The sequence below is a fragment of the Aotus nancymaae genome, unplaced genomic scaffold, assembly GCF_030222135.1.
Source record: "Aotus nancymaae isolate 86718 unplaced genomic scaffold, 86718_ANA_hifiasm-v0.15.2.pri h1tg000095l, whole genome shotgun sequence".
Classification (NCBI taxonomy): Eukaryota; Metazoa; Chordata; class Mammalia; order Primates; family Aotidae; genus Aotus; species Aotus nancymaae.
The window spans coordinates 4,109,904-4,135,858 of NW_026988510.1; the positions used below are offsets into that span (position 1 = coordinate 4,109,904).

General features: G+C 50.8%; 1 protein-coding gene across 1 annotated transcript; it reads right to left on the reverse strand.

Moving 5' to 3' along the window:
* Positions 1 to 728: 728 nt before the first annotated feature.
* Positions 729 to 23,562, reverse strand: IRF8 (interferon regulatory factor 8). Its single transcript, XM_012466093.3, has 9 exons — positions 23,508 to 23,562; positions 19,258 to 19,432; positions 13,877 to 14,060; positions 11,428 to 11,516; positions 9,848 to 9,953; positions 8,598 to 8,645; positions 4,562 to 4,948; positions 3,140 to 3,255; positions 729 to 2,592 (listed from the first exon to the last, which is right to left on the reverse strand). Exons 2-9 carry the CDS (start codon positions 19,429 to 19,431, stop codon positions 2,416 to 2,418), a joined length of 1,281 nt encoding a protein of 426 aa, XP_012321516.1. The 5' UTR covers position 19,432; positions 23,508 to 23,562; the 3' UTR covers positions 729 to 2,415.
* Positions 23,563 to 25,955: the final 2,393 nt, after the last annotated feature.

The window sequence follows — 25,955 nt, forward strand, 5'->3', positions numbered from 1 at the left end:
GATGTGCTTCCATGGAAGGACACACGTGCCAGCCACGTTTGATCAGGGAGGCCTCCTGCAAATCACCCCCAGCTGCATTCAGAGAGTGAAATCACCTCCTCACAGGATCCCACCTCCTCACACCCTTTGGCACACTCACCGCTCAGCTCACAGAACCCCAAACAGGCCCCCATTCGGAATAAAGACATTCTCCAATGTTTCTAGTCCATAGGATCAGTCCAGGTCTCCATATCTCTTTGCTGTTGTTTTGGGGACAGGTTGAAAAAAATCCTTAAAATGGGACCTGCATGAGGTGGCTCACACCTGTAATCCCAGCACTTTGGGAGGCCAACAGGGGGCAGATCATATGAGGCCAGGAATTTGAAACCAACTTGGGCAACATGGTGAAATACCATATCTACAAAAAAAAACCAAAAAACAAATTAGGCAGATGTGGTAGCACATGCCTGTAATCCAGCGACTCAGGAGGCTGAGGCACAAGAATCACTTGAGCCTGGGAGGTAGAAGTTGCAGTGAGCTGACATCACGCTGCTGCACTCCAGCCTGAGTGAGAGAGCAAGATCTTGTCTCAAAAAAAAAATCCTTAAAATCTCAGTGCAATAGTGTCTGAATTCAGTGCACTGAATTAACACAGCACATTGCAGTACGAACTCCCCCTTTAAAGAACCGAGAATCTGGTGAGATTTACATCGTATTTGACAGTGACTAGAAAATACAGTACACATCAGCTTTATAAAAAGAGCATTTTATTTTAATAAAGAATTGAGATCAATATACTGTTTTAATGGATACAAAAATAAATATTCATTCAGCATATTAAAGATATGTGCTTTAACATTCATTTAAATTGGAGATCCAAGCCTATTATCTTACGAACACTTCAGCAAACAGGTCTGTTATTCTTAAAAATATAATGCTCACTTCGTGGGATGAAAGGGAAAAGCCACGTTCCCTGGTCTTGTCCTGTGTTCACGTGTGAACTCATCCACATCTAAAGGACCTCTGGGTCTGACTGTCACCTTCACAGGTATGGCGCTGGAAAAAGGAAATGGGCATTCTCTGGCTTTTCAGATTTTAAACCAGAAACTCTCATGATCATAAATCTGCCATGAGACTTGTCACCATGAGACTTGGGAGGTTGGATGAGCTGTCTCCCAAGCCACACCACCTTCCACCTTCTCAGAATGAAGGCTGACAGGTGAGGCCCCTGCCTGCCCTCTCACTGGGCAGTTCTGAATGTGGGCTGGTGCTGACTCAGGCTGGGCTGAAGGGGAAAGAGGGACATGGAAAGTAAAATGTTTCTAGTACATATATACATATATATTTTTTTTTTTGAGACAGAGTCTCACTCCGTCACCAGGTGCCAGGCTGGAGTGCAATGGCGCGACCTCGGCTCACTGCAATCTCCGTCTCCCGGGTTCAAGCAATTCTCCTGCCTCAGCCTCCCGAGTAGCTGGGACTACAGGCACGCACCACCACGCCCAGCTAATTTTTTTGTATTTTTAGTAGAGATGGGGTTTCACTGTGTTGGCCAGGATGGTCTCAATCTCTTGACCTCGTGATCCGCCTGCCTCGGCCTCCCAAAGTGCTGGGATTACAGGCGTGAGCCATCTAGTACAAATATTTTAAACATATGTGAAACCGATTTGGGAAGAAGAAAAGAGGTATCTGAAATGATTTAATGACAAAAATGAAAAAAAAATAAATTTAGTTCTGAGCGTTCTGGCAATAAAGCCCCAGAGGAGAAGGTTTCATTGTCTGAAGATAAAAACACGCCCGTTTGCCTGGATATGAACATGTTCCTGCACTGAATTCTAGAAAGAATATCCTTTCTTCTAAGAACCCAAGAGTTTTTCTTGCACTCTTTAAAGGGAGGGGGGGCTTGTATCTAAATATTTTAAAATCTTATTAAAATGCTTAAAAGTAAAAAGATATTTCACATAGAATCAAGCCTATGAAATCATAAATCTATAACTCTAACAAAAGATAAAGACAAAAACAACCTGTTTTCAGAAGTTGATTTTAAACTCCAAATTCCTTGACTCGAAGCAGCTTTCTGCTAATGTTACTGAATGACAAGTCTTTGGAAATGAGAGTTAACCGAAAATGCAGAAAGAATCACAGCAACTAATGATAATGAAGGGGGAAATGCAGAATACACCATTTTTAGCCACAGGTTGTGGTTATAGCATCCGGGCCATTCAGAGTCAGATCCCACCATTGCCATCTGATCGGCAGGGCTGTGCCACCACACTGTTAAACGTCAACTCCTCCAAGAATGCCCTTACTGAATTAAGTGCGAAGTAAGGCATCCCGCCCCGCCGGAGGGACCCACAGCCTTTAATGAAGATGAGGGCCACAGGAATAGGAGAGGGATGCCGGACGCAGCGGGGGCGGGGCGCCCAAGCGACGCACTTAGACGGTGATCTGCTGGTTTTCTCTGAAAAACGGTCTCTGGTGTGAGGCACAGATATCTGGAAACATCCGGAAGACCTGGTCCGGCAGGGACTCCTCGGGGGCCTGTATCACGGAGCCGGCGCCGCAGCTCTTCCCGGCCTCTTCTGCCAGCTGCCGGACGTAGAGCTGCTCGATCTAGACAGAAGGTGCAGCAAGTCAGGCGGAGGCTCCAAAGTGGGTGGGCCCTGTCTTTGACCCCAGCCAGGTCCTCCGATTACCCCAGTGCCACATGAGTCCCAAGTGAATGAGCCAGAACGCCGAGAACGGGGCAGGCAGTACTCCCGCCAAGACTGTCCCATACTCCCCAGTCCTGTCCCAGCTGGGACAGCCAGCACCCAGAATCCCACCATTAGAGATTCATTCCTTGGGCTACATTAAATAAGGACCAGCAATGGCCTAATCTGTCACTTAGACCTTAAGGCAATGGAACAGGTGGAATCTTTCTGGAGAAGAGATTCAGATTTAAAAAAGAAAAAAAGAAAACACATACAGAGATTATGTGCGTCCCAGACACCAGAAGATAGCTCGGAGATGGCAAGAATCCACTTCCCCCGTACTGAAGGCCTGACTCCCACACAGGTGGAAGCGCCATCCTTGTGGCCTCTTCTCCAGCCCAAAACTTGATCAAGACATGAGGGGGCCAGGAGACCAGGCCGCAGGGCTCACAGCTGCCCACACTTACCTGCACAAGAATGAGTTTGGAGCGCAAGGGGGCCATATCCGGAAACTCTTCCCCAAAGCACAGCACAACCCTGCTGTCGGGAAACCGGCTCTGGCTGTTGTAGAACTGCTGCAGCTCTGGAATGACAGGGGCAGAGGGTGTTCGCAAGCAAGGCCGAGATGACCTCCGACTCCCGCAGCAGCAGGGCTGGGGACCAGGAGGCCCGGGCCTCAGCGGGGGTGATGCAGCATTCAGGCCAGGGCACTATGGGATCTCAAACTGGTGGCCCTTGGGCCAAATTCCAAGCAAGGAGCTACTGGTGTGGCCATTCCTGGTTGTTGCCGGGATTTTAATGCTGAGGTGGAACACTCTCCGGGAGCACAGCTGCCTGAGGCTCCCTCTTATCTATTTGTGCATTACTCTTACCTGCCTGGCCCCTGAAGGCAACTGAGTTTGCAACCCCTACCTGAGGGCACCCAGGGAGGGCTTCGGTCCTCACCTGATTCTCTGACAGCCAACTCAAAGGGTCTCAAAGTGGGGTCCGGGGACCAGCAACAGTAGCCCCTCCTGGGAGCTCATTAGAAATGTAGAATCTTGGCCCCCGCCTCAGACCCACGGAATCAGAGGAGGTGAGGCAGGCCCAGGAATCTGCATTGCAGGACGCCTTTCCATGCTGCTGCTGCTGCCTGCTCAGGGGTGACAGCCCCAGCCTCACACCTCCTCACTAGGGGGACTCCTCAGGGCTTACGCACCTGAGCTCACATACCGTACCGCAGCCACCCTTCCAGGCCCCTCCTCTGGGAGCTGTCAGGCTGGGAGGCGGCTGAGACCTGACATTAGCTCAGGCCCGTGCTGCTGCAGGGAGAGGAGCAGAGAGCATGGGGACATGGAGAAGAAAGGTGGCATCCTGACCCTCCAGGAGACACCCAGGCTGCGACCCTACGCATCCTGCTCACAGAATAACGAGAGCTGATGGGCAGCATTTAGTACGTGCAGCTGCCACCCTGAGCACTCACTGTGCGGAAAGTCAGTGCGTCTCAAAACCTGCACCTAGATCTCCAGAGACCTTGCTCGGTGCAGGTTCGGGTCCTGTGACTGGAGCAGGGCCTCGGATTCTGCATCTCTAGCCAGCTCCCAGGGCACGGGACTGTCCTCAGAACATACTCCAGCGTGCATGGGGTTAAGTTCCTTAACCCTCCTGACAATCACCCGAAGAGGGTGCTGATTCTGCACGCCCACTGTACACACAGGGAAGCTGAGGGACGGAGGAGCGCCCCAGGACCGCTCAGCGAGAGATGGCAGAGTGCGATTAAAGGAGCATCTCCTTACTGCACCTGTGCCCCTCGCTCCTCCCCATCCCTCCAGGAGACCACAGGGCCGCCCTGAGCTGCAAATGGCACACGGACAGGAGGCATGATCTCTAAGACGTAAGACGGCACAGACCTCGGAAGAACTGGCTGGTGTCGAAGACCTGGACCATCTCGTCGCGCTCCAGCTTGTTGGGTCTGCCCTTGCACACCACGGCATTGCCACTGCAGAACACGCGGCCCTGGCACAGCCGCCTGACGAACACACCCTGCCGGTTGCTGTACAGCAGCACCCCGCGCTCCAGGTGCCCGAACAGCTTCCGCGTCACCTGCCTCTGTCGCTCGCTGGGGATGGCGTCGGCCGGCGGGAAGCGCACCAGCTCCAGGCCCTCGGGCCCGCACAGCTTGGCATTGGGCAGCCCCGGCTGGCTCAGGGACAGGCGGCAGCCCTCGGGGCAGGTGGTGGTGGCCTGGCCCACCAGCTTGCCCCCGTAGTAGAAGCTGATTACCATCTGGGAGAACGCTGCGGACAAGAGGGGCACAATGAGGGGGCTGGGGGGGAGACGCACAGGGTCCCTCCTGCCCAAGTGCGCAGTCCTCACACTCACACGCCTAACTGTGTGTGTCTTGAACCACTTTGATATTCTGGGCAAATCCACGTGCTGCTTGTAGATGTGATGTTTTCATAAACATGAAAAAATACCCAGAAGGACCAAGGAAACCAGTGACTCAAGGTATTAACCGCAGCAGTGCTCTCCGCGCTTCACTCTACGTACAAAGGCTAGGGGAGGTTTGCCAACTGTCGCAATTTACAAGTCAGGCTGAGGGCAAAAGATGTTTCCACAACTGTAACTTCTTATGACAATACTTGATTTCAGAGGCACTGCTGAGGACACTCGTCCGCTGCCTACATTCATAACAAAAGGAGATGCTAAATTTAAACCTGAAGTTAAATAGACATAATCTTTTCCTCAACAAATTCACAGTGTCCTTGGAATTCCTGGGTTTCAGATTAAGAATCTCTGCAAAACACTTCATCCAAATCTGTTCTCGGCAAAGAGTCTGAAAAACACTCAAACTAAAGCAGGGCTTCCCCAGATGTGGCACACAGAATGACGGGGCAGGGGTGAGACGTGTAATCCAAGGATTATTCCATCTTCAGTATTCTCCCAACTTCTGATTACCTCCAAAAGTAAGCCTCCGTTTGGTGCTGCCAGCTCTCTAACACCTAAAACCTGTCAACCTCCCTTGTGAATAATGGCGCTCAACTTGGGGCTCTAAATTCAGGGCTTTGTCAGAGGTCAAGAAAAATTCAGTGAAAGCCAAATACAATCGTCAATTCCAGCCAGACGGTGTTACCTGCTTACACCAAGTGGTACAGGTCTTCCTTTACAGGCAATGACAGTGGGTTCTTATTTAAAATAAACTTAAGTTTTAAAAAATAAGGAGATTTGAGGGAAAACATGATGTTAGTAACAGTCCAGGCTGTGAAAACCCATCGTGACAGCGGACCTCAAGTGACCAAAGCTTGGAAAACACTAAACTCTAGGGTAGGAATGCAGGTAACATGTAAACGTAGAGGGGTATCTGCATTTTAATCACTTTAAACCAAAAGAATTACACATGTAGCCATGAGCTTAGTGAGGTTCAGAGCACCTTCTAAGCACCGCAGACTAGCTCAGGGCTGCTTTGTGGAGCCACACAAGTTGGGAGGTGCCCAACTCCATGGCGTCCCTTAGAGTTGTGCAAGGCGCCACATCTGGGAATGCCCTGAGGCCACCTGCATTCCCTGCTGATGCTGCTGGCCACTCAGAACTCCCTGGACCCTCCCAGTGGGCTCTGCTCCCTGCCTTACTATTTGACATCTGACTGTTCACAGGTTCCATTTCCAGCCACGCTGCAGTTACACAGGTTCTAGAATCATGCAAGGTAGGAAGCCAGAGCTGCAGGAGCTCTGGTCCAACTCATTGACTGACACTTGAAATTGAGGCCTAGACACCGTCATCCAGAAGGAAACGGCAGTGCTGGCCTCACTCTTCCCCACTCACCATCTTCCTCCCACGCCAAGTCTGCAACATCTGTGCTGCCTGCTGACTCCACACCCTCCCCTTCCTTTACCCTGGAGCAACTTTCGAACTTTGTTCCACAAGAATGAAATGCTTCAGGCCACTCCGTCACCCCTTTGGCCCCCTGCCCTGTCATTTCCGGGGCCTTATCTCGGTACCAGCACCTCTCAGTCATGTGAACTGACAGCTTCACCCAGAACAGCTAAACGCTTCGGAGACGCCTAAGCAGGAGTGTCTTAATGACCACACGCCACAGAACGTCTTATGCTGAGAGAAGGTTCCAGCTGTGGGGCTCACACCTGATAGAAGCAACTCACCAAGGGCTGCCCAGGTGAGGCCGGTGGGCCTTCTGCAGCTCTAAGGACCCCACTGCAACCCAGCCCTGCCCTTACAGAGCCACTCACCCACAAGGACAGCCTTGCTGGGGAATGGCCTGGCCAGAGAGGCAGCAGCAAAGACGCCCGCGGCAGAGACTCTGCAGCCCGCCTGCCTCACGTCTGATGCGCAGTCCCCGCGCAGCCACTGCCCAGCTGGACGACCTGGGGCAAGCAGCTTCCCCGCTCCATGCCTCAGCTTTGCATCGGCAAAGTGGAGAGGAAAACTACATCCACCTCACTGGGCTGCCGTGAGGATGTTCGGAGCTCGTGTGTGTGCTTGGCACAGGTCAACGCCAGTTAAATAAACTGGGTAATGGGACAAATGCTTATCTACACAGACGAGACTCCTGAAGTTATAAACTATAGCCCGTGGTCTACACAGCACATACCAGGTACCGTGCCCAGGGCTTGGGACCTACCAGCACATTTAATCCTGTAAGGTGGATTCTTAATTATTACACCCACTTTCCAGGTATGGAAACTGAGGCATGGATTTACATAGAGGTGGGCAGGGCTGGACAGAGGTGCCAAAGCCCACAGCTTCTAGAAGGACGTTGAGGTTGTTCTGTGCATGGGCAGTGGCTATGACCCTGCTGGACTAATTCAAGGACATGCTCTCCCCAAATTGTGTCTGCATCTCACAGAGACGGCCCCCGCTCTGTGCCCAGCTACTCCGCGGCCCTCGGACAGCAATGGTCAGCAGACTCCCAGGCCACAGCCCAGTGCTGACGAGCCCGAGGCTTGGCCCCACGACTCGGGCCTCCCAGAACGGGATCCTGTGAGCATGGCAGCTGCTGAGCACGAGGAAGCCTCACGAACAGGCTCCAGCCAGAGGCCACGTGACCTGGGCGAGCCCCTGAACGCCCCTGCCTCAGTCTCCTCACCTGTGAAGCAGATTGAGAACAACCTCCCAGCTCACAGGGCTGCCAGGAAATTGACAGGAACTTCATGGACAGGGCATTGTCATCTTGACAGTTTCACTGCCTGGGTGAGAACCAGCCTCCACAACCCAAAAAGCACTGTCCCATGCTGACCTCGGCCAGCACGCTTCTATCCGGGCCTCATTTCCTCCTCTGCCCAGAGGCCCGTCTGATGAGACCAGCTGCTCGCCTCCCACAGAACCAGCCAATGGTGGAAGACCCCCGGCTTCCTTGCTCAGAAGATGCTGTCACCATGCCTGAGCATCACTTCCTGGAGCAGCTGGCAGAAGGGCAGCCAGGGTCCTTAGCCACTGAGACTGCACACAAAGGCCACCTCTGCCCACTGCAGGCAGGCGTGGGGATGAGACCACCGGGGGAAGGCTCCCCGCTCTGTGACACACAAGCTACGTGATCAGGGCTCCTGAGCCCATGCAATTGGAACAGCCACGCCCACCTAGAGGTGGCCGGCACAGGAGCCTGAGATGAGGCTCTGAGAGGCTCCATCATTCCACCTGCAGCCCCGCAAGAGAGGCAGTGCTGGGACTGACACCAGCCTGTCCCTCACTCACTCTCCTGCACAGTTGCAGCCTCAAAGAGCACTTTGCTTCTACTTGCTGGTCCAGTCCCAGAAAAGGCTCAAAAGAGGCCACTCGCCTGCTCCCGACCAAACAGTGAGGAGGAGGAATCTGGCCCTCGACTTCCACACCAGGTCCTGCCCGTCCTGAGAACCCCAAGACCCTGCTTGGGTCATCTGGGTTTTGTCTTCAAACAGTGCCCGTGCCCTGCGCTCAGCCCGGAGCACCCCATACCTGAATGGTGTGCGTCGTAGGCAGTGTACCCCGTCACCAGCGGCACACCTGTGGGAGAAACAGAAAAGCAAGCTCACAGCCACCCAGGTGTGGTATGCAGGGAACCACCCGAATCACTCTTTCTCCAAAAGTCCCTTAAAAGGCTGCACACGGCACACCAGAGGCTCAAGGGAGCACAGGCTTCCGCGGGACTCAGTGATTTTCCCCACCAGGGCAGAGAGCCATTGTTTCACAAATGCAGAAAACCAGAAGGGCAAGTTGGGGGGACTTCCTCTATGCTGTGGGATTTCTGACCATGTGTCAGTGTGACACTGTGGGGCCACATTTCCTTCCCACCTCAAGCACCTGCCCCCAAAATATCACTGTTCTGCATGCCCACCACCCAGGGCTTATGTCTGGGGCAGAGCCTGCGGGTCCGCACTAGCTTTCCCAAAGGTGTTCCTGCAGCCCAGACAGAGGTGCCTTTCCAGGGGCCTCTTACTCGACACCCACAGCCTGGCAACCTTTGAGGACTGCAGGGCCAGCTGCCACCTCCCAGACTCCCACAGGGGATGTGGGGCTGGGGGAAGCTGCTAAGGAAGGAAGCACATCCACAGGCTGCAGAAGCCTGCCCTGGCGGGGGTGGGCATTTCTAGCAGCTGGGCTCATAAGGACGAATGCCCCATTTAACCCTCATGACCCAAGGCGTAAGTCCTGGTTTCTCCATTTTATGGATGAGAAAACTGAGGCTGAAATAAGATAAGCAACTTCCCAGCATGGGATTCAAATCCAGGGCTCTGTGCAACTTCCTATTCCTGGTCTTTCTCCTCTCCTCCAAATGCTGTGGGCTATCTTTGGTTCTGAGGGGGTCCTTCATGTCATAACAGACCAGCCGACCTAAGGGAGCACTCAGGGAGGGGACACCGGTGTGGCCGACAGCTGCGTCTTCCCTCTGCTCTTACACAAGTTCACCGGACCCTCTCCCCTGGACTGTCCCGGGAGCATGAGAAGAGCTGGCATGGACGTCACCTAGGAAACAAGAAGCTTGCACCCTCCTGGGAGGCAGCAGAGGGCAGGGCCAAGGGCACAGCTGGGCTCTGCCCTGATGGTGGAACACCAGGGCCGTGGTTCCTCACCTGTCCGGGCTCAGCCACCTCGAATGAGACACAGACCACCATAGCAACAACCCCCCATACTCCGTCCCTGGCTGGTGGAATGCTGTAAACCATTCAGGCTGTGCCTGCTGACAGCTCTGGGGCACCCACCCTCACCTGTGCTGGGCTGCTGCGCCCACCAGTCTGGAAGGAGCTGGCTCCGACAGGCCTCTGGCGGGGAAGGGCTCCTTTTGATCATCCCCATGTAATCGTCCACAGTAGGCTGCAGAGTCAGGGAGGAGAGGAGAGCAGCTCAGTTACTGAACTCCCACCTGGGGCTCCAGTGTTTGTCAAAATGAACAGTTGGTGTGTAACTAAAACCATATTGTCACCTTTATCTCAGGAGACAAAGTCAAGCTTCACTTTGCAACCTGAAAGGCCCTAGACCGTAAATCTACCAGGTTTAGCGTTCAAACCATGTGTCCAAATTACGAGGCTCTTTGGGGGCCACTAATAAGTTTCTTGGCCCTTTCCAGGACCTGCCTGTTGCAGACCCAGCGTTCCAGGTTATCCAACTGCCCCAGCGCTCTACACACGCAGACAAGCTCTCAGACTCCAGTGAATGGGGATGCTGGCCAAAGGCTGCCATGCTTTCAAGACTCTCACTCAACGGGCCACACAGAGATGTTCAATCTCTGGCCCATTTCTTAAAGGAGGCTGATAAATCCAATTATGACATGTTTTGAAATTGCTTTTCTTGTGACCCCGGTGTGGCAATCCGATTATCTCACTCTCCCAGCTGAGTCAGCAGAAAAGCCTTCTACAGAAAACAGGACATTGGTGGAGGGACACGAAGCCAAGAATTCACTCGGTCGGCTGCCAAAGACCACCCAGAAACTTGGCTGCTGCCTCTGCAGAAGAGCTAGGCCATTTCGGGTAGGTTACATTCTGTTACCTTCATTCTGTGGCAGCCAAGCTACTCCTAAGGATTCCATTATTGTTATGTTATTGATCAGAATTTCTGCAGTTCTCACACCACCTTTTGCAAAGGCTGGGTGAGATTATTTTAGCTATGCAAATGTCCGCCTTGTAATGCCCATAAAAAGCACAGTTAAGAGGTCAAAGACAGAAGAAAATGGCATCCCAGTAGCTGAAATGGGTATACAAAGGCCGTGCATCCCTGCCTAAGGAGACCCAGTGACACCCTCACTTGTAACCTACTGAGAGGTTATGTGCAATCCGAACAAGCTTGGTTACCCAGTTTTCCAACCCATTAAGGAATAAAACCTGCACATTAAAATGGAAGCAATGACATAGCCACGAGAGCTGGTACAAGGACGCACGCCGTCATGACAAGCACGGGCAGCAAGGAAGGTTCATGTTTTGTTCTCCGTAGCCCTCTGGGAAGGCACAGGAATTCACGATGCCGTTTACAAGACTGCCATCCAAAACATTCGAAATGTTTGAACAGTTTGGAGCTGAAAGGAACTTCACTGACACATAACAGGCAGGTCAGGCCCAGCCCTAAGGATGAGGAGGGATCCGATGTGGGGGGCGCTGACCAGTTGGCAGAAGCTGGCCTGGGGAGAGGGCCAGTCAGTCCTTCCATGCCAGCTCTGCACAGGTGAAGGTGCTGCTTCCTGGGAAAGCCCGAGGCTCTGGCTGCCATCACACAGCAAGAATGCTCCCCCTCCCTGCCAGTAGACATGAGATTCCTACCGGCAGGGCTAGACCCCTGAAATGCTGCCTCTGCTTACCTCCTTGATCAGCTCTTCGATGTCAGAGCGACCGCACTCCATCTCTGTGACTTCATTCACGCAGCCAGCAGCTGCCACGCCTAGTTTGCCTGCAGAAAACCAGACAAACGCCACGACATGAGGCATCACAACCTTCGCTGCAGTCACGATCCACGTTGTAATGCTGAGTGAGTGTCTTTGTTGCTTTGGGAAAGGCACAGAATTTTTTTCCCATGCTTCAGTCATCTGATCAGCAAAGTCACAAGAGAGAAGTTGGTGGTGGTGCTGGTTGTTTCTGCTAACGCTTAAAGAATAAACACAGCACTTGGTCTCTTTCTTCTATTTTCTGAGATCCAGAATGAATCTGTATCAGATACGCTTTACCCCAAGCGTTTGCTAACCTATAAAGGTTACATTTACAAGCCAGGGCGTTTGAAAACACTCAGATTTCCTGCCAAAATGTGTTGGCGGGTTGGGGTCTTTTTTGTATCGCCAGTTGGCAGGAAATCTCTTTTTGGCCTTTCCAAATATACACGTGTGCATCAGTGCACACAGCCGTGCACACACACACCGCAGCACAGACACTGCTGCCCAGTGGGCACCAGCCACAATCACAAACCGCCTAAAAGTACGCAGCGCCCACAGGAGCACACTGGGCCAGCCTCTGCCCTTTCCCATCTCCTGTCTCTTCCTCAGTGGACAACTTACCTTACGACGTTAATGAGTGTGAGACGTGTCACAACCAACGAACACTTATGAAAATTCCTTGTTCCCAGGGACCTACAGAATTTACCCACTGTTTCCTCCTGGCTGAATTTTGATTCCATTTCAATAGATTCAAGAATTCACTGAGATGCTACTGATGGGGAAGTAGGGAGCAGGTGGGGCGCCCGCCATGGCGCTTGCAAACCACTGAAGTTCAGAGGAGACTGGGCCCATGTAGGCAATTATGCAAATGCCACGTTGCTTCACCCCTGAGAACCTCCTGCGGCTTCTTGAACATCACTAGCAGGTGATGCTGGCTGCACCCCGGGCTATAAACAAGTCGGGGTCACCTGCCGGTTCAAGCCTGACTGATCTTCGGGGTGGGGACCAAAAGAAACTTCTCTATTCCTTCAAATCACAATGTACTTTTAGGTGACAAAAAATTGTCCAGAACTGGGAAATGAGGTAGAAAGATGACTACTTAGCCTGTAAGGGCCACCCCAGAATGTTACGTAGAGGTTTCCTCCTAAAGGGCTCCCAATTCTCCAAGGGAAGATCAGTTTGTTGGCCTTACTATTTAGCATTGATTGGGGTTCAGGCTCAGTAGAGTTGGGTGCTAGCTGCAGATGATTGGGCTACAAACGCCCCAAACCACAGTTGGGCTGTCTGGGCCGGTCATGTGCTTCGGCTCAGCTTTCTCGTTCATGGGCCGCATTCACCAGCACCTCAGATTCCCTGTCCGGCGTCTTAACCATCACGCTGCCTCCCTCATAATGATTAAACAACTCTCTGACATTTGAGTCACAATTTTAAATTTTTAAAACATTCTAAGTCAACACCCTCACAGTGGGAAGAGTACCGACTTCAAACTTCTACACAGCCCTGAGAAGTTTTGGGGGGGCGGTTCTGTTTCTTACAGGCATCTGTCGACTACTCAGAAGCTTAAAAAGGAGAAAGCATGCCAATATTCTGAAGTACCCATCGAGTGGCTAAGAAAATCAATGTGTTAAAAGCATGTTCTAAACCAGTGCTGGTAATTAGGTTTTATCCTGTAAGTCAGCTACGGTTCATAGCAGCTGCACAGCACAGGGCTTTGAGAAGGACTCTGAGGCCAGATCCCAGCTCAGTACTTTGGGATTGATCAGTGATACAGGACCAGGGAACCACATGCTTTTGCTGTCCTGCTTTAATCCATCACAAATGCTTTCCTGGGATTTGAGAGCTGGAAGAGACCTCAGAAATGATCGCATCCCAGAGTTCCCAAATAACCATCAGGATCCAACACAATGACGCATATCCCATCTCCAGCAAGGAAGCCCGTGGAACCACCTTCTACAACTTCATCTGGGAACTTGACTCCCAACCCTCACGACCCAGCCCTTCTGTGGCTACCATATTTTCCCCTACCCTCCTCTGTGAGCTGCTGGAAAATGAAACTGCTGGAGTATGCTTCTGTCTGTCCAGGAAGGCCCTACTTGTGTCTGCGGTGTGGCAGCAAGTGAGGTGCACACTGGTCTGCACCCGATCTCCTCCGCTGTTCCCTCCAACCTCACTGCCGCACCTTCACCTGCAGCCACCACTTGGACAGCAGACAGTGTGTGGAGTCACTGGAAAGAGATCTCAATCTCTGCTTAAGCAAAGAAGAGCACTACTTTGTTTAACTAAAACCATGTGCCCCAGACCCTGTGTCTACCCCAGACCCAAGTTCTGTGGCTGCAGGCCAGAGAAACTTCTGGAAGGTTTTGTGCCCATAAAGGATAGTTACATTTTTGCTCTTCCTCAGGGACAATTCGGTAAACTTTGTAAGGCTCGGAAATGTCCAGCTGGGACCGGTCCGTCACTTCCTCAAAATCTGGGCTCTTATTCAAAGCACAGCGTAACCTCGTCTTCCAAGTGGCTGGTTCAGCTTTGTCTCCTTCTTTAAACTTCCCTTTAAAAACTGCCCAGGCCTGAAGAAAGAAACGGAAACACGTTAAATTCGTGGCCTACTACAATCACGAATATTCGTAACCATGACCAGGACCCCACACATACTTTGCTTCCCATGAGTCTTTGTTGACCGTCAACTCTCATTCAATTTCAGGACCCAAAGAGACTTCAGTCAGATGTCTTAGACCAGGGTGGGGGTCCCCCAGGTTCACACAGCTGAGTCAGAAGTGGAACCCAGGCCCAGGGTTCCTCCAACACACACCCCTCAAGTGTACCTTTTAGCCAAGCCCTTCCCTGGATGAAGAGACACCTGAAGTTTTCACAGCACAAAGAGGAAGTTGCATGTGGTTTCACCAGAGCTTTCAAAACAAAGAACAAGTCTTGTTCAGATTAACCTCTAAAATGTGGCATGAAAAGGGAACATTTGCAAAAAGTCAAAATGGTCATCCATCACCCTGTTACTTTTAATAGAAATTTTGTTTTACGTTTTTGTGCTTATTCTAGACTTTCTCCCCAGGTGCTATTTAAAATATGAGATATTTTCCCTTTATTTCTTTTTTTTAAATAGATCTGTTTTCAGACTTCTCCAAACCTTAGAATCTGAACTGGGACAGAAATTCAAAGCTGAAATCTTAAGGTCATAATGTAGAATGGGGCAGTATGGATTCTTAAGAAGAAGACAGGCGAATGGGCAGATTTTAAGATGACAACATTGGAATACAGATACACCAACTAGGAGGTAACCACAGTCAGGTGAGAATTATCTTTGGTGTCAGGAGAAATCAGACAGTGTCCTCCAGCCTGCAATAACAGGAGACCTGTAGGGAATTCCCAAGCCCATTCAGGCAAACGCAACTCCAAGAGGTAAATAACTTTCCCAAGGTCATCCAGTCTGGGATGAAATGTCGCTATACCCACTTCCAACCCAACAGTTTTTCCATTGCAGCAAGTGTTCTCAGGCTTAATGCGTATACCAACCCCCTGCCCCTGGGAAGCTTGTGAAAATGCAGATTCCTGGGCCTTGCCCCTCAAGATTCCCATTGGGGAAGGGGGGTTGGGTCTAGGTAACTGTCTTTAGCCAGTATCCCAGGGATTCGGATTTAGCTGGCCAGGAGACCACACTTCCAGAAACTGCATCATCCCCCCGTGAGTCACGGCTCCTTTTGCCCCGGCTGCTTTTCCTCTCCAAAAAGACAAGAATGCTTATTGGTCAAGGCCAAGGCAGTCTGTTCTGTTGATGCAAAATGTCGCACCTCTACCTGGGGTAAAGAAACTGGAAGAACATTCCTATTAGTGAGCATAAGTGGTAGTTTCCTTACATGACATTGACGTAAAATTCCCCTCTCAAAACGCTCCTTAAATCCGAGTTCTTCCATTCGCTCCTTCGTTACCTGCATCACTGACCGCGCATTAACTTGAGTCGTGCTGCTGTTGCTTTAGTACATGCAAACCATTTACTAAATGAACCGCAGTTTCAAATTTTTATTACTTTATATCAGGGGTTCCCCACCTCGGCAAGCCTGACATGTCAGCTGGGACCCTTCTTTGTGAAGGGGGGGGTCCCGTGGATTCTAGAACATTCAGCAGCCTCCCTAGTTTTGACCCACCAGATGCCAATAGCACCCCTCCCCTAGCTGTGACAACCAAAAATGTCTCCAAACACGGCCAAGTGTTCCCTGTGGGGTAAACTCATGATACCTCCCCCATCTGAGAACCGCGGGGTTAACCCACATCCCAAATGGGCCTTGAAAGGCACAAATTTCATGGCAATGTTGTGATCAGCTGGTACACATACACAACTGCGGGGCCTGCAAGGCACTGCCATATGCACTCGTTCATGCCAAGCTTACACTCACCCCACGAGCAAAGCTGGGGCACATCGTCCATCACAGCAGGGCCCATGGCCAGGAAGCATCCAGGGCCGCCATCGAGTGCCTGGCTTGCAGCCTGCCCGTGACACACACAGGCACCTGGTTCTCTCCTGGCCTCTCTAGCCAGCACTAAAAGGTCAACTTAACTGGATGATCTCTTGAGATCCTTCTTGAGCTACAGCAAAAACTAGACATGAAAGTGATCTCGGGGACCCCCCCCCACCCCCACCACCAGAAACAGTCCCTATGGCTCATTCAGCCCCCACCATAACTTCTTTCTCCTGTGGACGCAGGGCTCGTGCTGACAACATTAAACTCGGACCAGGAGGTCTTCCTAATTTAACATTATTGTTTCATATTGTGTTTTTTAAATTAAATGCTTTTTTTTCCCCCTCAAGATGCTGAATTTAAAATATCTGTGCTACTAAGTGAGTTTTAACTCACTCAGGCCTGTTAGAATGCCCGGAAAGACCATGAATCTTAGCCTTCAAGTAACCAGACTGTTCCCGTCATCGTCATGTCGAGGAGGTACTTCTTAAAAACTAAATGAGTTGATATCAGTGTACTCAGGGCTGGTACAAAGTGAGCTCAATGTTTTCTCAATTTCTCACCCGTGATCTACACCATGAGGCCAGCCTCAGGATGATGCCTGCAGACAGTGAGAGATTTCCTGGTATAAGTGGCCTCTTTTATCATCCACTTCTCACGGAAGAAACCAAACTCATATAAATTTCTCTCTTAACTCCCAAATCGTTGAAAGGTTTTCTTCGAACATTTGAAAGAAACAAGTGTCTACATAACCAGAAAACCCCTGAGATGAGGTTGACTGAGGCTGACTTCATCCAACAGCCAAAGATGTATCCGGCCAGCGTCACACAGACAAGCCTCTCAGAGGGTGGATGGGAACAAGCACAGCTCAGGGACACACCGGAGGGGTTCCTGCTGGCGCTGTGTCTCCACCGGCACTGATGGCCATCCCGATGGCCTCCCTGCTCCAGCAGGCACCCGCATCTCCCTCCTGGCCCCATTCCTGCTGAGATTGTAGACTCATTTCAGATTGCCACATCGGGCGGCTGCGTAACCAACGGAAACATTGGGAATCTTGCACATTTTTCTCAACACTGTTGAAACGGCCATGAAGAACATTGCATAAGATGTATAAATCTGGGGCTTTATTTCATTACCCCCAGGCGTAAGTTGAAGCAGGGAATGGGGTGAAGGGAGAAGCTTGATCTCTGTCAGCAAGCCACATGCCAGGGCTGCACAGCCTAGTCCAGACCCTCCGTCATGTCTTAAAGATGTTTTATGATGTGCAACCTGCAACTGTGCCCTCAGCACCCAACACCTCCAGTTAAGTCTGTTGATCCTGGCAGTGGCCAGCTCTTATCAGGGTTCTCAATGGGGAGGGGAAGACTCTGCCCCCCAGGAAACACTTGGCAATGTCCAAGACATTTTTTATTGTGACAGTAGGGGAGGGCATGCTACTGGCATCTGGTGGATAGAGGCCAGGGATGCCCCTAAACATCCCACAAGGCATAGGGAACCCCTACAACAAAGAATTGCCCACCAGGCATCAACAGTGCCGAGGTAGAGAAACTCCAGCTTTTGGGGTTATCGCTAATACAGAATTCCCCACCAACTGGATGGGACTTTCACATTGTTTAAATTTGCACTTCTTGCCAAGAGAAGCTCACCATGATGCCAAAGGCAAAAAAAGAAAAAAGAAAGAAAGCTACAGTCACACAAGAGAGAAATCCACAATGGCTGTAAGGGAGCGGAAGCAGACACTGGCATTGCAAAACTTCTTGGTGCCCAGGCTCCCTGACCTGGGGTCCTTGATTAGAAAGAGTCTGGAGGGTGTGGCGGCACCAAGGGACCCCTTGAAGGTGAATGCAAAGCATTCCCTTGTGCCCATTTTCCTTGGAGTGGTCAGTAATGGGCATCAGATTCTCTAGAAGATAGCAACCCCAAACTGCAGATATAACAGAATTGCAGAAATGCATAGCCCTACTGCAAACATCGGTCAGGGCAAAGACGTGAAGGACCAAAATGCATCTTAAGCTACCTTTGACCTATTTATGGTCCACTCTGGGGTGAAGGTGTGATCTTTTGTCATTTGTGTTCTCTGGTGTCAGAGACTGTCATCTGTGGCTGGCGTCCGGTGCTGTCACAGGGCTCTGCAGCCTTGACCACCCCCTACAACTTCTCTGCGGTCTCAGGTCTGATTCTGGCCCCTCACAACCCAGTGCCCTTTGCTCCTCTCCCACACTCACTCTCCCCTCCCCATCTCTGGCCCCCAAATGCAAGAGAATAAGCTCACAGGGCAATGGCTTATAACCGGGGCTATGACTCGGACTACGTGTGGTGTCACATTTGCAAACGTGGAGGTCTAGGCTGACCTTGACCTAGGGCTCTGAATCTCCCAGAGGTGAAACCTGGACATCTGGAGCCTTAGAGATGCCCACATAGGACTCTGGTGACCCACAAGGGACTTGACAGCCCAGCTGGTCTGCAGAGCTGGGCTCCCCCAATTCCTGGTTCCTCTGTCTGAATCTAGGTGTAAATGGCAAGAAATCTGTTTATCAGCTATTCTAGGGTTAGGACCAAAGGCTCACAGTTGGGCCACCTGCATTTGAATGCTGGCTCCATCAGACAAGAGCTGTGAGACCTCAGCAAGTCACTTCTCCTCTCAGTGCCTCTATAGAACGAGGGTGGAACAGCGTCTACCACATAGCTTCGTGTAAACGGAAAACAAGCCGTGGGCCAGGCCTGGCACAGAACAAACCCTCCATTACGTCTCTCCACACATGGGAGACCGGTTACTCTCAAGGGAGGTGAGACTAATTTTAGACATCTGCTGCAGGTTCACAACGCCCCACATGACCCAGCCCCCAAAGGAATGACAGGTGGCATCTCACCCTCCTGAGCTGGCCCTCCAGTGCCAGGTAGAAGTTCCAGCTTGGAAGGAACAAGGACTGAAACCTTCCCTGCTAGATGCATCACCTCTAACAGAAGCCCATGGGGAAAAGTCTTAGCGTGAAGGTCTCAAGTCTTTTCTCCCACTGGGCTCATCAGGAAAAGGAAGCGGCAGAAAAGGTAAGAAGAGGGCCTTCAATCTCATCGTCAGAATACAGGCGACCATGGAAGTGACTCCCTAATTCAAGAGACGTGAAAGCAGCTCATGTACATTTTTGAGACACATTCAGCACTCCTGAACCAATGTTTGCTTTTTAAAAAGTGGCTTAATTTTTAAGTAAATGACAAAGACATCACTCAACATCTCCAGCAGTCCACGAGGGAAAAGGGACACTGTGCCCACTGGGTGGAGGGGAGCTGGGGTCTTCACCTTGAAAATGGAGGCATCCACTTCCTGATTATAATCTTGCTTGCCAGCATGTTTCCAAGGGATCCGGAACATGCTCTTCTCGTCATTCTCCCAAATCAGTCCTGGATACATGCTACTGTCAATCTGCTCGATCAGCCACTGTCGGAGCCGCCGACCGCCATTCCGGTCACACATCCTTGGAAAGACAGAAACACACACTGTGATGTTACAGACACTGTCTCATTCATCACAGCAAGCTAAGAACTGCTCACAGGAAACTCAGAGGTTTGCAGCAAAGGTGCTGGCTTGGGGGAAACCCACACATCCAGGGACTCCGGGCTACCTGCCATGAGAAAGCAGTGCTGGTCTCCATGACCTCATAGCCCTAAATGAAAACTGAAAGCTCAGTGGGAAACCTGAAGCCACCAGCAGCCCCATGCAGGCCCCTCCCACCGTGCTGCCTGTGCCCCTTCCAGCGTTCACCGACCTTTCCTTTCAGGCAGACACAGCCACAGTGAACAGCTCCAGTTTTAGCCTGAGACTGGGAAGGAAGGGGGAATCACTTTTTTTTTTTTTTTTTTAGATGGAGTCTTACTGTGTTACCAGGCTGGAGGGCAGTGGCACGATCTCGGCTCACTGAAACCTCCGCCTACCAGGTTCAAGCGATTCTCCTGCCTCAGCCTGCAGAGCAGCTGGGACTACAGGCGCATACCACCACGTCCAGCTAACTTTTGTATTTTTAGTAGAGACGGGGTTTCACCACATTGGCCAGGATGGTCTCCATCTCTTGATCTCATGATATGCTCACCTCCGCCTCCCAAAGTGCTAGGATTCCAGGTGTGAGCCCCCACGCCCGGCCGGGAGAATCACTTTTACAGCATCAGGCTCCTTCACTGAGCAGTCCACTATCCTGGGAACCAACTGGGTTATCAGATGCCCAGCTGGCCCCATATTCCCTGATAGAATACAGCATCTGTGCCATCTGAGAAAGAGGAGGCCCTCAGGCTAGCCCGTCTAAACAGCTGTTCCTTCCCAGTGATAAGAGCAGGGGTTTGAGAATGAGATAGAACTCTGATCTCATTCAAGTCTCACCACCGCTCAGCTGGGAGATCTCAGATCTCATTTAACCTCGGAGCATCAGCTACTGGTCCCAGAAGAAACTCAGGAAAACCTACTGGTACTGGGTGTAGTGAGAATTCAGATGGTACACAGAAAGCAACTGAGACAGAGCCCGGACCTTACATGCCAGATGTCATTATCATCATCTAAACGTCCTTCCTGGACAACTTCTAAGACCAACTGAGAGATGGGGACTTCAGCTACAGAATAGGACAAAGTTCACTGGGGTCCTTCTCCAGAAGATGTCATGCTCTAGGGACCCAACCACCCCAGGGCACCCAAAGATATCCTTTGGAAGGTCATTCTTACCCAGGCAGACAGCTTCCCCACAGCACAGAGAAAGAGAGAGAACTCGCATGACCTAGCAACTCAGAGCCAGCATTTACAAGAACAGTGCTGGAAATCCCCAGACAGCTGGATAGACGCCCACCCAAGAAAAAAATAGCATTTCTATTCTTCTGATGAAAATGTGACCTCTTTGGGCAAATGAATTTGAAACCATTGGCAGTGACAAGACATAATGTTCCAAAATACGGTAGAACCCTGCTGGTCCAGAAAGCAAAATATCAATCGGAACCTTTGCAAGAAGTACGCATTCTGGAAACTGCAGCCACCCTGCAGGTGGCTGTGAGATGGGAAAAGGGGCCAGGTCTCGGGGAGGAGGAGGTGGGATCCCATAAATTCTCCATGCAACAACCTCAGTTGTGCATTTATGGATTTAAAAGAAGGTGAATTCATTTTTTTTTTTATTTTAGAGACAAGGTCTTGCTCTGTCACCCAGGCAGGAGTGCAGTGGTGCCATCATAGCTTGTGGCAGCCTGAAACTACTAGGTCCTCCTGCCTCAGCCTCTTGAGTAGCTAGAACTACAGACATGTGCCACCACACTGAGATTTTTGTTTTCTTTTTTTTTTTAGAGACAAGGTCTCGCTATGTTGCCCAGGCTGGTCTTGAACTCTTGGCCTCAAGTGATCCTCCCACCTCAGCCTCCCAAAGTGCTGGGATTACAGATGTGAGCCACTGTGCCCATCCAAATTAGACCTTGGTTTGAAAACTCTGAACTCTGGCAAAGGCTTTTCTCTAACTAGACCTTGGGAAGTCACTTGAACCTCTCTCTGAGGCTTCCTCAGCTTTAAGTTGAGAGAATGTGTCTCAAGAAACCCAGAATTCTAAAGCAGGCCATTATGTTTATCATAAAGAAGGGACAGACTTGGGAGAGGGTGCCTGAGAAGAGCAATGGAACACCACTAGCCAGGACCCCCCCTAGAAAACAGCAGCTCTCCCCTGGGACAAGTTAGAAAAATTTCTGCTAACTTGAGGAATGAGCTGCATAGAGGAAGATGAGCTGGCCAGAATACGACAGAGGGGTTGGCATCTGAGAATCTCAATTAAATGAGACATTTCCCCTGATCCCCTTGCTACAAGGTTCTTCAACTAGAATCCACAATCCCTGAACCTCCTGCAACCAAAAGCGAAATTTCGTTAATACGGGCGTTTTTCTAGAAAGAGGGTCAACACTTTCTCATCAGGATTCTTAACGGATTCATAATTTCTAAACTGTTCAGGACAACTGTCCTGGTGATTCATAGGAAAAAGAAATTTTAAAAGGTAAAAGAAAAGAGTGAATTATAGCATCTGAAAGCTGGAAAACACTTTAGAAATCATCTAATCCAGCCCCCTCTTTATTCAAGAGAGAAAAACTGAGGCCCAGAGAGGCACAGCAAATACCAAGGCAGCCAGCAGGCTGTGCTGGAACCCATGCCACTGCCCCAGCCCCATCAGCAGCTTATTTCACACACGGTACCGAGGAAGGTTGTAGTCACCTTACAAGATCTCTGCACATGGGCAGCCCCGTCTGAGTGTCTTTCATGGTCTCCCCCAGATTCTAAGTAACATCAAACGCCCGAGACTCTATTACAACTATGATCCATGAGGATTTATTAAACATTAACAAGTTAAGTCCACCAAATGCCCAGCCAGGAAAAATTAATAAGTCCAGTCACATGTTTATAACTTCCTCTTCTTGATTTTGAGGTAAGCCATTGGCCAAGCCCTATCTGCAGCCCTATAAACGTACCCAGCAGTCAGGCTTTCCAGCCAGGACGTGATAAAAGGCTGTCCTGGGCCCACCTAATCCAGATTGCAGAATACACCTGAGCTGGCAGCAGCAGAACCCACCCTCTCCCCTGCCTGGGAGAGCCCCAGGGCACCTGCTCTGGCCCGGCATATCCTCATCACTAGACCAGAAAGCACCAAAGCTATTTCTCTCTCCGGCCCCAACCTTCCCCAAGTGACTGAATCACTCTCAAATTTTTTCATAGCAGAAGCTGCCATAACCCAAAAGAACAAGCTTAGAACTGTCGTTTAACTACTAGCTCTTAACTTTGGTTTAAAAAAGAAAGTAGGGGGCCATCAGTTGGGGGGACTTCTTAAAATTTTGGAAAATTCGGCGTCTAGTTTCCATCCATAAAGCCCTTCACAGCTCTGGGTAAGTAACACATCTCATCTTAGGAAAGTCTGTCCTAGGTCTTGGGATTCATTTTACAACGTTCTTTAAATACATTTTTTCAAACAGTGTTTTTGTGAGCTGTGGCCCGTATACAGAGACTCTCTTGTCAAGGATGACTTGGCTGAGATTGAAGCAAAGGACTTCAAGCTCAACTCAGAAATCTTAACTGACTGTCATTAATCAGAATTTTTGAACCAGTCTGTCCCCTCCTCCACAATCTCGACCCTCAATAACGACTGGTTATTGGGCAGTTCCACAGTTCTGACCCTTCAAGCATTATTCCACGTGGTAGAATTTCAGTGGGATGACAGACCGGTTTCAAGACAGGGGGTCCCTATTGCCCTTCCTATCTGAGCTCTCCTAACGTTTTCCAGTTAAACCAAATTTTAAGAAAAGTGAGGTTTTTAAAAAGGCATCTGTCTACCAATCTTTGGAAACAGGCAAACAATAATCACCGACTTGGGCGTTCAGATTGGACTTAGGTGGCTGGAAAATAAGTAAAAAGCAGAGAGAAGGGCACGGGCGGCCACCAAGCTGCGCCTGGGGACATTACGGTAGTTCCACCCCCATGCCCCGCTGGCGTAGGGGACCCCACGGGAAGGGACCGCGAGGGACGCGGGCGCCCTGCCCGCCCAGCGTGCCTACCTGTCGCCGCCTCGCCGCCTGCGTTCCGCGCTCACGGCCCGCGTTCCCACGCTCGCTGCAGAGCTCCGGGCGATGCGCCAGCGGGCGCGCGACTTTAAAAAGTGCAGGGGGGCGGGCCCGGTGCGCAGAGCGACGGCCGCACCGACCAGTGGAGTGAGGGAGGGAATGGACGCCGCCCAATCAGCTGGGCTCGCGCGGCCCGCCTTCTTCTAAGTGCCTGGCTTTCCGAGAAATCCCTTTCCCAGGCGGCCGTGCCAGGGGATTCGGGCCCTTCTGGAGCCGCGGGTCGAGCCCGGCTCCTCACACCTGGGGTCCCGGGACGGCGCTGCAGGGGGGCTTTCCCGGGAATTCCGGAGGCCCCGCGCAGTGACCTGGAGGCAGACAGCGCGGGGAGTTCGGCAGGTCGGGAGCGAGCACCCCGCGGTGAGCAGGTCGGGGCAGCCCGCGCGGGGCGGCTCGTTAATCCGAATCCGGAACCAGAACCCAGCTGCCCCGCCAGTCTCCGCCTCCGCGAGCTCTGGGCGTGGGGCGGCGCCGCGCGCCGCGCGTTATTCCACGGGGACGGGGACGCAAAGGCCGTTTACAGACCGTCCGTGTCACCCGTGGCCGGAGAACCCCGGCTCCAAATAAAGCCACGCCCGCTGAGGCCGCGATGGGAACAGGAGTATCGAACGCCCTAGCCGATAGAAGGTGCCCCTGGGGACATTTTCAGCATAACTCCTTTTCCCCAGAAAGTGGCAGCGTTAAGAAGGGGTCCCCTGTGGGACCAGCTGCTCCTGGGTGTGAACTGGCATTTATTGTAAAACGAAGTGGGATGGGGAGAACAATACTGGAAAAAAGCAAGCAAGCCCTGGAAACGGAAAAAGAAGGGTTTCCATGTTCCATCCTGGAGGAGCCCTGGAATTGGGGCGGGGGAGCGGCGGGAATGAGGGTTGCAATTGGCCCAGTGGAGAATCTCACATCGGGGCTGTTTTTTGCGTTGAGATTTTCAGGGACCTATGAAAATCATGTTTGAGAGTGAAAATGTTATTGGCTGCACAATACGAAAAGTACACTGCAAATCTGAAATTAATGTTTAAATGAAGGTCCTCAAAACATGTTAACGTCGTAAGTCTAGGGTATTGATTGATCAGTGTTTCATTATTTTTTGAAACCATACGTTAGCTGTCACTTGGTATGAATTCCCTAATGCCATGATTGCCGGGAGGTCATAAGTCATTACAAAGCAAGTTCCCCATTATCACATAATTTCAAATAAAACTATTGTTTTATTGTTTTAACGCTCACGTTATTTAAGAGTATTTAGAGAGTGTGAGAGTGTTTTAATGTATTTGCTATGATGTGGGATGGAGCTTCCAGAAATCAGAGCACCTAGGGCCTCAGAAGGTGTTGAAACAGCCTCTGTATATGTTTACTCTCATATATTGTTAACAATCTGCCCTTAAGCCGACACATATTTGCTTACAAATGCTGCCACTGCACAAAGATGCCTCCACTTAGATAAAGACAGGGTTAAGTGGATATAGGAAAGCGACAGTGGAAGGGCTCCAGCACGTGTCACTGGCAGTAGGTGTCACTATGTACATTACAGGAACTGGCTTGCATTAAAACTGCTCCAGAAACCCCGTATTTTCCACGTGGTGGTTTCTCACTGCCTCGGAACAATTTCTAACCAGATCTGTTTAGTTCTGCTCTTATTTAATGGGCATTTATGAAGCAACTACTATGTGCTAGGTATGGTGCCAAGAACAGGAGACCCAAAGAATGAATGTGATGGCTCATCCTTTGAGACACTCCTGCCCAGGAATGTTAGAATCCAGAACCCAGCCTGCACTGCAGTCTCAGCCTGGAGACTTCATGGAGCCTGCCCTTCAGATATTAGGAGGAAAAAAAAATCCTTTAGTGCGTGCGTATGTTATTACTTGTTATATTACAGTGTGGTTCTATTCTTTATTCCCTGGAATTATATTTCCAATTGAAAGACCATTTTTCTGGCTGGGCGTGGTGGCTCACGACTGTAATCCCAGCACTTTGGGAGGCCGAGGCAGGCAGATCACCTGAGATCAGGAGCTGGAGACCAGTGTGGCCAAGATGATGAAACCCCATCTCTACTAAACATACAAAAAATTTAGCTGGGTGTGGTGACACACGCCTGTAGTACCAGCTACTCAGGAGGCTGAGGCAGGAGAATCACTTGAACCCGGGAGGCTGAGGTTGCAGTGAGCAGAGATGGCGCCACTGCACTCCAGCCTGGGCAACACAGCAGGACTCCAGGAAGGAAAGGAAGATCATTTTTCTGTGTACACCAGATTTCTGCTCACATAATGGAAACAGTTTTCTTAGGTTTCAAAGAGCTTCATTTCCATTTTAGTCCACTGGAATCTAGCCCATTCTAACAGCTACATATATTTTGTTGTATATATTTGCCTTAATTTATGTCATCAATTA

Bases quoted from the DNA above. Each gene is read 5' to 3' on its own strand.
- IRF8 (XM_012466093.3), bottom strand. From the start codon at position 19,431: ATGTGTGACCGGAATGGCGGTCGGCGGCTCCGACAGTGGCTGATCGAG. The intron at 11,517-13,876 runs GTAACTATCCTT...GGTTTTCTGCAG, and splicing joins CCCTGAGGAAGAGCAAAAAT to GCAAACTAGGCGTGGCAGCT. The intron at 3,256-4,561 runs GTCTGTGCCGTC...CTGTCATTCCAG, and splicing joins CACCAGCCAGTTCTTCCGAG to AGCTGCAGCAGTTCTACAAC.